This window comes from Trichechus manatus, unplaced genomic scaffold (assembly GCF_000243295.1).
Source record: "Trichechus manatus latirostris isolate Lorelei unplaced genomic scaffold, TriManLat1.0 scaffold00065, whole genome shotgun sequence".
Lineage (NCBI taxonomy): Eukaryota > Metazoa > Chordata > Mammalia > Sirenia > Trichechidae > Trichechus > Trichechus manatus.
This window is the reverse complement of record NW_004444001.1, coordinates 12,563,326-12,575,548: the sequence shown is the minus strand read 5'-3', so window position 1 is coordinate 12,575,548 and position 12,223 is coordinate 12,563,326. Positions and strand designations below refer to the sequence as shown.

The 12,223-nt window shown below is 40.2% G+C and overlaps 1 protein-coding gene across 1 annotated transcript in view; it reads left to right on the top strand.

The window, feature by feature from the left end:
- Nucleotides 1–12,223, top strand: part of LOC101347682 (24-hydroxycholesterol 7-alpha-hydroxylase) — a 163,185-nt gene that overhangs the window by 71,551 nt on the left and 79,411 nt on the right. Inside the window, 1 exon segment of the mRNA XM_004379526.1 lies at nt 8,047–8,154. Within this exon segment, the coding sequence (XP_004379583.1) occupies nt 8,047–8,154 (108 nt within the window).

Sequence of the window (12,223 nt, the reverse complement as noted above, 5' to 3'; positions counted from 1 at the left end):
TAGAACCTATTATACTGCCACAGCAGTCAAAACAGCCTAGTACTGGTACAACAACAGATACATAGACCAATGGAACAGAATTGAGAATCCAGACATAGATTCATCCACCTATGAGCAGCTGATATTTGACAAAGGCCCAAAGTCCATTAATTGGGGAAAAGACAGTCTCTTTAACAAATGATGGTGGCATAGCTGGGTATCCATCTGCAAAAAACTGAAACAAGACTCATACCGTACACCATGCACAAAAACTAACTCAAAACCGGTTAAAGACTTAAATATAAAATAAAAAATGATAAAGATCATGGAAGAAAAAATACGGACAATGCTAAGAGCCCTAATACATGGCATAAACACAATACAAACCATAAGTAACAATGCACAAGCACCATAAGAGAGACTAGATAACTGGGAGCTCCTAAAAATCAGACACTTACGCTCATCAAAAGACTTCACCAAAAGAGTAAAAAGACAAACTACAGACTGGGAAAAAAATTTTGGCTATGACAAATTGGATTAGCATCTGATCTCTAAAATCTACAAGATACTGCAAAACCTCAACAACAAAAAGACAAATAACGCAATTAAAAAATGGGCAAAGGATATGAACAGGCACTTCATCAAAGAAGATATTCAGGTGGCTAACAGACACATGAAAAAATGCTCATGATCATTAGCCATTAGAGAAATGCAGATCAAAACTACAATGAGATATCATCTCACCCCAACAAGGCTAACATTAATCCAGAAAACACACAATAATAAATACTGGAGAGGTTGTGGAGAGACTGGAACACTTATACACTGTTGGTGAGAATGTAAAATGGTACAACCAGTTTGGAAGTTGATTTGGCACTTCCTTAAAAAGCTAGAAATAGAAGTACCAATACGATCCAGCTATCCCGCTCCTTGGAATATATCCTAGAGAAATAAGAGCCATCACATGAGTAGATATATGCACACCCATGTTCATTGCAACACTGTTCACAATAGCAAAAAGATGGAAACAACCTAGGTGCCCATCAATGGACGAATGGATAAACAAATTATGGTATATCCCCACAATGGAATACTACGCAATGATAAAGAACAGCGATGAAGCCGTGAAACATAACATGGAGGAATCTGGAGGGCATTATGCTGAGTGAATTTATTCCATCACAGAAGGGCAAATATTGTATAAGACCACTATTATAACAACTCAAGAAAAGGTTTAAACACAGAAGAAAACATTCTTTGATGGTTACAAGGGTGGGGAGGGAGAGTGAGGCTTATTGACTAACTAGATAGTAGATAAGAATTATCTTAGGTGAAGGCAGGGACAGCACACAGTACAGGGGAATTCAGCACAACTGGACTAATCCAAAGCTAAGAAGTTTCCTGAATACAATCAAACACTTTGAGGGACAGAGTAGCAGGGGTAGGGGTCTGGGGACCATGCTTTCAGGGAACATCTAGGTCAATTGGCATCACAAGCTTATTAAGAAAATGTTCTGCATCCTACTTTGGTGAGTGGTGTCTGGGGTCTTAAAAGCTTGCAAGCTGCCATCTAAGATGCATCAATTGGTCCCAACCACCTGGAGTAAAGGAGAATAAAGAACACCAAAGACACAAGGAAAGTATTAGCCCAAGAGACAGAAAGGGCCACATCAACCAGAGACTTCATCAGCCTGAGACCAAAAGAACTAGATGGTGCCCTGCTACCACCAATGACCGCCCTGACAGGGAGCACAGCTGAGAGTCCTGGATGGAGCAGGAGAAAGGTGGGGTGCAGAACTCAAATTCTAGTAAGAAGACCAGACTTAATGGTCTGACTGAGACTGGAGGAACCTCAGAAAGCACAGCCCTTGGATTCTCTATCAGTCCAGAACTAAAACAATTTCCGAGGCCAACTCTTCAGACAGGGATTGGACTGGACTGTGGGACATAAGTGATACTCGTGAGGAGTGTGCCTATTAGCTCAAAAAGATGCAGGACACTAAACTGTCAACTTCTGTCTGGAGGTGAGATGGGAGGGCAGAGAGGGTTAGGAGCTGGCTGAATGGACGTGGCGAATAGGGTGGAAAGGAGGAGTATGCTGTCATAGTATGGGGAGAGCAATTAGAGTCACGTAACAATATATGTATAAATTTTTGTATGGGAAAAAATTAAAAAATAAAAGATTGCTAAAATTATGTTTTTGCTAAAAAATGAGATTAATTAAAACCATTTTTGTTATAAGCGTTGTGCTGGACATATTTACATATATTATTATTATATTCTCACGACAACAAGAGAGGTACTTATCTTAAGATAAAACTGAGGTTACAAACAACAACATAAAACACAATTCTGAGGCTTTTCATTGATTTATTCATCATTACACAGTTGACTATGTCAACAGGGTCAGGTGGGAATAATGGCATATCAGGAAACGGAAATAAAGCTTTACAAGGTAGACTTTGTTCTTCATGCCACTGCCACTAGGTATTTCTTTTTCAAATGCTAAGGAGTAATGTGGTATGATTTAAAAAGCAAGGCACTAGGAGTTGATGTCCCAAGTATTAGTCTAGATCTGTGGTTCTCCAAGTGTATTTCCATACGGGCAGCACCAGCATCACCTGAGAACCCAGTCAGTCAGAAATTACAGTGGAGCCCAGAAATCTGTGTTTTAACAAAACCTCCAGGTGGTTCTGCTGCTGCTGCCATTCGAGGACCACATCTCCAGATGAATGGTTCTCAACCCTAGCTGCTTGTCAGAATCCCCGCTAGGGGCTTTTGAAAACTACCTGATGCCCAGGTTCACTCTCAGAGATGGGATTCATTTGGTCTGGACTGCTGGGGCTGAAATCCAGTCACCAGTTGTGTAATTTTGGACATGATATTTAACCTCTCAGTCTCAGTTTACTCACCCGTTAACCCTTTTGTGCCCAGTGGTATATATAGCAACCGTGAACTTTTTCAGCCTCTGGGGTTTACTGGGAAGCTGCTGACAGTGCGTGCTGCCACAAGGCAGGGGCCTTTATGACTACTTGAAGCTGAAGAAATGGGCGTGTGCTGCAAATTACTGTTTTTACAGGGTATTATATGAGGTGTCTGAATTTTTGGTAGGAAAAACAGAAATTTTGAAAAATTTTGTTACACATATGTACCCATAGACCCTGGTGGGAACTCTGGGGTATAATTAGTGGTACTTCATATGTACTACTAAACACTTAGGGTAGACTTGGGGGAGGGGGAAAGAAAAAAAAATCCATACTACTTACCAAAAATTCAGACACACTCCATCATTTAGCATGCTTCCATTAATGAAAACACATGTATTACAAAAAATTCAAAGCAGAAAAGAATTGCATCACCAAAGGGTTAAATGGGGTTTATAATACCTACCTCATAAGGTTGTTGTGAGGATTAAACATTTGATATTTGTAAAGCGCTTAGGACAAAGTGCCTTGTACATCCATTTGTAGCTGAGTTGATTCTGACTCATGGCAACCCCATGTGTGTTAGAGAAGAACTGTGCTTCAAAGGGTTTTCAATGGCTGATTTTTCAGAAGTAGACCATCAGTCTTTTCTTTCGAGGTGCCTCTAACTAGGTTTGAACTTCCAACCTTTTGATTAGCAGCTAAGTGCATTAACCATTTGCACCACCCAGGAACTCCTCCTGGTACACAGAAAGGACTATATTTAAGAGTTTGTTATCATTGTTAGTATCATTAAAAAAAAAAAAAAAACTTGAACCTTTTAGTATTTAACAACAATATCGAAAGTTTTTGTTTGTTTTTAGTTATGTAGCAAGTGTTACAAACAACTCTACTTAACACTGGAGAGGAAGATAATCTTAGAATAAGAGTATATGCGTATGAATATTTATGTATCTCTCTCCTGAATATACCGCAGCCCCCTTCGTTGACAAACTATGTCTCAGTTATTGTTTCTGTTTTACAAGCCAATGCCAACAAACACATATTTTTGTTTGCAGTTATTTTTCAAGATTTAGAGGCAAGGCCACATGTGTATAAAAAATGCATCCAGAGAAATCTGTAATTTATGGATATAGTAAACAGGATTTGTAATGCCCCAGCTAAAATGCCCTTCTGACACTACTTCTAGAAGAGTATATTTTTCTTATAGAAATGGGGCATTTTTTAATGATAGTCACGCTAACTGCTATGTGAATAAAGACAAAATTTGAACTTTACTGAAGCTAATCCAACATTTAAGACTTTGAAAAAGAATCCAGCTTGAGCATTCATAAGCAGCTTAACTTAATTTTTGTATTGCTTCTCTGTTTTTCCCTAGCAGTGTTCACACTGAGCTTATGTTTTTATACTCATACTTTTTTTTTAAAGTGGACTAAAAAGAAAATGAAAGATTATTTTGTCTTCTACTGGCTAAGTAGATTTCAATGGCCTAGTTAAGCAGAAGGCTGGGTAGAAGTTTTTGGTTTTGCTTTTTTTTTTTTTTAATATTCTATACATATATCACATAATAAATGTAAATTGTGTGATTTCTCCCATATTATTTTAGATACACTGTATATTAAACCAGTATTTTCATTTCAGAGTTTTACCACCCCACAGAATAACATAATGAAAGAATGAAATACATCTATATGATTTTCAGAGGTGTAAGTGCAGGCTTTATAGCTTTGTGCTACAACAACGTATATTGCAATTATGATAGAAACCACCAGTAAGTGGAATTTATACTTAAAAACTATTTTCAATTCTACTACTCCATTATTATAAGATCAATAACCGTGACACATGAGCTAACCTTTATGGGGCACTTACTTTTTGCCAAGGAGTTCTGGGGCGGGCACAAAGGATTAAGCACTCGACTACTAACCAAAAGGTTGGCAGTTTAGGGGCGGGGCCAAGATGGCGGAGTAGTCAGATGCTTCTGGTGGACCCCCTTACAACAAAGACCTGAAAGAAACAAGTGATTCAATTATATATGGCAATCTGGGAGCCCTGAATATCAAATGCAGAGTTGAGGAACTGGACTGAGTGGCAGGGGGAGAGAGAGATGGTTCAGAAGCAGTGAGGAGTTGCCAGACCTGATCCAGTGAGAGCCTGAGCCATCCAGGCCTGAGCAGCTCGTGGCTGAGCGGAGAGGCAGGCAAGCAGCTGAGATAGGGAGGCGCATTTTCCACACTGGGAGAGACTCAGCTGCAGAGAGTCTACACGGCCACCCAGAATCAGTGAGAAGCAGCCCTCCACGAAAGATAAGTACTTGCACATGGCCTACCTCATGGATCAAAAGCACCTCCCTTAGGAAGAAACCTCTCTCCCATTTACTTCCCTGCTCCCTGCTCTGCACTGGGTCCCAGATTGGCTTTAGCAATTACTAAGTCCCCTGAGCTGGAAGTAGGATCTGTCACACACCCGGAGCCATTCTCCCTGCCTTGGAGAGTGAACAAATTAACAAATGGGGAAAAAATGAACTGCCAGCTCCCCTAAGCCAGGAACCCAGGGTAGGCACAGCTCCTTTGCCTAGGAACAGGCATAAGGGATCCATGGACTCTGAGTGCCTTTCGCCCTGCATAGACTTGTGTGGGCCCATCTCAACAGCATAGGCCCTCATTACCACAGTACAACAGGGTATATACCAGAACTCTAACTGCAACTGTTTCAGCTGTGAAGTGGCAGTTTCTTGACATTTGGCACTGCTCGGCCCATTAAGCAGGGTCTTCACCTACTGACATCAGGGGTCTGAGGACTAGTGGTTCCACCCACACCACCTAGCCACCTGCGAGAGGGGCCCATGAATAAGAGGTGCCCCCCAGTCCTTACAGCCAACTGCATTAGGTGCTCATAGTCCGGCTGCAAAACCTACCCACCTATGTGCTCTAGGGAACAGGGACACACCTTCCTTCTGGGCACTCGGGGGCGGCTGTCAGCCCCCTGCCTAGCTCAGAGTGTGTTCCACTGCTACAGCCAGATGCCTGTGCCTACACCAGTCACCCATGCCTGTCTAGGACTGTAAGTGAGAGCCACCACAGACTTAGTGGCTATCGGGGCACCTGAGCTGCATCCGTACAGGAGGAGTGGGCAGACTTCTGAGCTCACATACCTAGTAACAGATCTAACCACCTGATGACAGGACATTAGAGCTTCAAAGGTGCCAATAATCAAACTAGTTTATATGAGCAGCCTATTTGGGCATATCAAAACAAAACAAGAAGCTAGGACACAGTAAGCAAACATAAAATAAATAAATATAATAACTTATTGATGGCTCAGAGACAATAGTCAATATCAAATCACATAAAGAGGCAATCCCTGATGGCTTCAGCAAGCTCCAAAAATAAAGAATCTAGAAATTTTCCAGAGGAGGAAAATTTCTTGGAATTATCGGAGGCAGAATAAAAAGATTAATATATAGAACTCTTCAAGAAATTAGGAAGGAAATTAAGCAAAACACAGAACATGCAATAGAGGGAATTAAAAAGATTAGAGAAGAGCATAAATTTAACAGGCTGCAAGAATCCATAGAAAGACAGCAATCAGAAATCCGGAAGATTAACAATAAAATTTCAGAATTAGACAACGCAACAGAAAGCCATAGGAGCAGAATTGAGGCAATGGAAGTCAGATTGAAGATAAAGTACCTGACACCAACTTATCTGAGGAAAAATCAGATAAAATGTTCAAAAAAAAAAATGAAGAAACCCTAAGAATTATGTGGGACTCTATCAAGAGGAATAACTTATGAGTGATTGGAGTACCAGAACAGAGGGGGATAACAGAAAATACAGAGAGAATGGTTGAAGATTTGTTGGCAGAAAACTTCCCTGATATCATGAAAGATGACAAGATATCTATCCAGTGGATCTTCCAGACGAAGACAGACTAGGAAGAGAGGCCTGCCGATCTGTTTCTGAAAATCAGCCAGTGGAAACCCCGTGGATCACAATGGTCTGATCTGTAACTGATCATGGGGATGGCATGGGTCTGGGCAGTGTTTCCTTCTGTTGTGCATGGAGTCCCCATGAGTTGCGACCTACTCCATGGCAGCTAACAATGACAAACCTGAATTATTTAAGAATAAAAGTACACAAGTAACTTAATGAATGTTATAGTATCTGAATTTCTTCCCCATAACAGGGAGGGACCATTCGCAAAGGCAAATCTGAAGAACTCGCCACATGAAAAAAATGGCATTATGAAGTTTGTGTGGTGAGGTAACCTGGAGCAACCTCAGTAGGTGGCCTTCTCTGAGCTGCTACTATTCAAGTCAAGTGTCAGTTTGTATTGATAATATACTGGCTTGGCAGTTCTCTCTCCCATGTTGTATAGGCTGAGAACCTGCATGGCAGGTGGGGGTAGGGTTTTTTCTTGAATGTTCCAAGGATCTGTGTTTCTGTGTTTCTTGCATTTTCCTAAGAGCAGGGGATTATTTGTAGTTCCTGGGTGGTGCAAATGGTTAATGCACTTGGCTGCTAACTGAAAGTCGGGGATTAAAGTCTATCCTGAGGCACCTCGGAAGAAAGGACTGGTGGTCTACTTCCGAAAAATCAGCCTTTGAAAACCTATGGAGCACAGTTCTACTCTGACACACATGGGGTCTCCATCAGTTGGAATCTACTCAACTCCACGGCAGTAGAGTAGTAGAAGTAGTAGAGGTTTTTGTTTTTTTTTTTAAAAAAAGGTGATAACATTTATCAAAACATAGTATGTACCAGGTTCGGTTTTAAGCACTTTTATAGGTACTAACTCATTTAATTCTCACAACAATCCTATGAAGTAGGTATCATATCATATGACCATTTTATAGATGAAAAACTGAGGCACAGAGAGGTTAAAGTAACTTGTACAAGGTCACGTAGCTGTCAAATTGCTGAGCCAGGATTTGAACCAAGGCAGTAAGGTGCAGAGTCCCTGCCCCTAATTTCTATACTATCAGTAAGTATGTACATCCTTCAGCATGCCTTGAACTCCAAATCCAGGAATGGCAGGAATAATACCTTTTGAATTAAAGAAAAATACATGGTCTGTGGTTTATTAATATCACTCTTGGCCACAAAGTTGTGGTTTGACAGTATTTATTTCTTTTAAACAGACGTTAATTCAGGCTGTGCTGGATGTCATAAAGATGGAAACACATGAACAAACAAGTCCCAATTATGCGCTCTAACTACTTTTGGCTTCTCTGTCGAGTGCTGTTCCTGTAAGTATATTAGAAAAGCAAGGGTTACGTTTTGGTCTACTAAACTTTTATTTTTTCCCTTCATTTTTCTTTCCTCTTTTCCCCAGCCCATTCCTTTCTTATTATGGGGAGAAAAAGACTACAGTGGATCTGGATGTTAGATAGAAAAACAAAACTAAATGCCTAATGAAATCTGATAAGGTCACAAAGGAGGCAAAGCAGAGATCTGAAGTGAATTCTGTCCTCTGACAGACAGTGTGTAATGGGCCAAAGGAAAAGCTTGCTCTTTGGGGCTAGTTGTGACAACATCTGCGTATGGAGTCCTTTCTGTGACTCGGGCAACGTGCTTAGAGTCGGCACTGCAAAGATGAATAAGGCCTGGCTCCCACCTTTTGCTCGGGAGAGAGTAGGTAAAAGGATAGTTTTCAGACAGAACTGGGCTTAAATCCAGACACCCCTATCTATGGCTACAGGATCTCCTTAACTCTCTGAGCCTTCATTTCCTTATCAGTACAATGGGAGAATGTACATAAAACGCCCAGCATGATCCCAGGACTTGGGTACTCAATCAATGGTAAGTCTTATTTGTCTTCAAGGTTGTTGTGAGGATTCAGTGAGGTAAGTCCAGCTGGCACCCAATGACAATTCATTCTTTGTCTTTCCTGTACCCATTCTCTATGTGTGCCACTCCCATTTGCATTCCTTGGCATCTTGGGTCCCATAAGCTTCCCTGTGAATGAAGCTAGTAACATTGGAACTCACAATACTTCTAAAAAGAGCAGAGACTTTTTAGCTGTTCCTTTTTAAAGCGTCATTAACTAAATTAAAGCTAAGAGATTTGTCTGTCACTTCACGTCCAGTGCACGCTGGTTTCCTGGGTCAGTAGGGTCTCATGTTAGCCTAAGCTACTGCTTACATTACCTGAGAAAGTAAAGACAGATCTTCTTTTTCTATATCTGTTATCTATGAAATAAACCGAAACCAAACTAAACCCGTTGCTGTCGAGTCAGTTCCACCTCATAGCAACCCTATAGGACAGAGTAGAACTGCCCCATAGGTTTCCAAGCAGCAGCTAGTGGATTCAAACTGACGACCTTAATCCCTGTGCCACCAGGGCTCCATCTATGAAATATAAACACTCATAACGCATTTCTAGTGCTAACTGTGGTTATTTCTCTGCCTTTCTCTTCCAATATATAGAAATAAGGAAGAAGATTTGTGTATTATTTGTTTCTCCTTCCCTTTATGAAGGTCTGGGTTGTTAAAGGCTTTCTAAGTACTGATACTCTAGTTTCCCTTAATGTATTGTAAAACTTATTGGGTAAAGAGTAGAAATAGAAATTCTGACTTCTCTGCTCAAATGTGTGTCAGTCAGTAGAACGTATACTTTTCATCTGGCTTGGGCTAGTAAAAATAGTCTTAGCTTTTTCCTATCTTTGTGTACCTCTGATATTATTCTCTAATTTTTCCTTAGACAGTTGTTTTTTAAACGGATTAAGCTAGAGCAAAGTTAAAAGGCAGCTAGCAAAATAACTCCCAAAGCAACAACAAAACAGTCACTCCTGTCAGAGGATTAATTTTTAAAATCTTTTTAGAAAGATTCCCCCAGAAGAAATCTACACAAAGCCCCATTGGTCTAACACAGGGGAAGTCAGTTCTTTGGATTTTGTTGCTGCTGCTGGTCTGAAAGGATTTAAATCATTCGTGTTAGAAAGAAAGTATCTGATGATTAGCGAAAGTTCCATCTTGCTGGCTCTTGTTGGCACTTCAGAGAGGCAGCCTGGTGTGTGGGCAGAGACCCTGGAAAAGCTTTAGAGTCAGATCCAAAGTCAAATCCCATGCTGTGTGACAGTGGGCTGATTGTTTAACCTTTCTGAGCCCCCATCCCCTCATCTATAAAATAGGATTAATGCTATCTATCTCATAGGATAGTTGTGAGGATTATATGGCCGAGAAATGGAAAGTGGCTTATAGTACCTGGCACAAACTAGGTGCTCAGTAAATGTTAGTTTTCTTATAAAAATTATTGCCATGGTTGCAATCAATCATTACTTTCAATGGCCCATTAATAATGAGCATAAACTGCACTGGCTCTCAAATACTTGACCATTCAAAGGCTGCAGGGTAGGCGTGGCCACTGCTGTCTCGACTTCTGTGGCCTCAGATCCCTGCTGGGAGAGCCACTGAAGGCTCTTCTAGAGGTGTAGGTGGTGGGACCTGTCTTGTTGGTGCCCAGATCATATCCTTGTCTCTTCTCTCTTTCTTTGTAACTCTGCCCATGGGAACTCAGCTCAGGCCTCAGATGGGCTTGGTACCAGGTCACTAGGAGGCTCCATTATGGACTAGGTGACTTTTGTTCAACTGGCCCAAGATACTTCCATAGTTTATGAAACTTTTTCTATGGAGAAAGAGTCTTTCAAGTTCCAAGAAATTCTTGGCTGACAAGTGGACTATTTAGAACATTTCTCCAAATACAGTCTTAATATTGACATTTTACCTTTTCCATCTGCTTTTTCTCTGAAGTCCTTCCTAAATACTCCATCAGTAATAATCTTTACCCTCAACTTCACCCCATGCCACCCCCAGCTCCTACAGTATTTACTGTCTGCACCTCTGCTTTGACACTTAAACTTCTCTTGTATATTTAGCTCTTCTTTTCTCCTATGTGTGTCTCATCTCCCCTAGATTTGAAAGTTCTTTGGGCAGAAATTATGTCTTACACACATTTGTGTTTGCCATGATTGGTAGAAGACTATCTGGCATATAATAGGGACTCCATAAATATTTGTTAAATCATTTTTGAATGGATGAATAAATGATGCTGGAGAACATATTCAGTTGATCTTCCCTTGACACAGAGGCGTAACAGCTTCCCTCCTTTTCCCTCCTCACCTTTGTTCTTACCTCTCCAAAACAATGGAAAGACATTGTGGTGGCTACCTCTGTGGTTTAATGAGCCAGGTAGTCCTTCTCCTTTTCTCCCAGCCCTGACAGTGGACTTCTCCTCTTTGACAAAATATTAATTCGTACTCTTAGAGCAGTTTTTAGCTCCTTTCCCAAATGTGGGTACACAAAGACTTCAAAGTCACTTATTATTGTTTGTTGATTTAGTTATGTAGATAATTCCTACTGATTGTTCTTTTACATGTCTTTTCTTCCTTTTATTAAACTTTGTTTCTTTTTAAAGTTAGAAAATGACATCAGTTTTTAGATGATAAATCTGTTAAGAATAGAGGCATTAAAAATGATAACTAATACCACTGTACAGCCATTTATAGTTTAGTTGAGTTCCTTGTGTTTGTCATAAAAATAAGCCTTACCCAATTTTAGTGAATCTCTAAAGCTCTAAATATGTAAAACTCTGAATCCCTCTTTTGTGGAACTGAATATCTATGTGCTATCACTAAGATTTCCCCCCAGCATGAACTCTGACTCTTTAAATAAGATGAATTGAGAATGGAGTGGTTATTAATTAAATATCTCTATGTTCCCATCTATAGATGACAGTAGAAAGGGCTTGAGTAGGGAGACAGAAGAGAGCACATAACATCAGCTCTCTAAAGATTTGTTTCATGTGTAGAAATGAACTAGGTGATCTGTGGGGTAAGTCTTTCTAGAGTCTCTGGATCATTGTGAAGGCATTAGTTCTCCCTTTCACTTTGTTTATGTAAACAGTACCATATTTATTCTTGCAATATCAATTTAATGTCACGAAGGGCAGAGGCAATGAGCAGTATTTAATTTGGGCGTTTCCTTTCAGACAACTGCTCTTCCTCTTTTGACCACAGAGGGGAGTACTAGAGTTATTTAAAGGTACCTAATGTTGGCTCACAAAAGAAGCAGAAAGATTTAAGTTACACAAGGTATCCTCTGAGTCATTTCAGGACTGAATTTCCTAGATTAAACTGCTTTCACCATAAATGTTTACAGAAAAAATGGAAGGGAAACCCAAGCTTCTTTTAATGATTTTATACTGGTTTCCTTTATTGTGTAAATAGAAACACAAAAAAACTGAAAGTTAATTTTTTTTTTTTTATTGTACTTCAGGTGAAGGCTTACAGAACAAATAGTTTCTCATGAAACAGTAGTA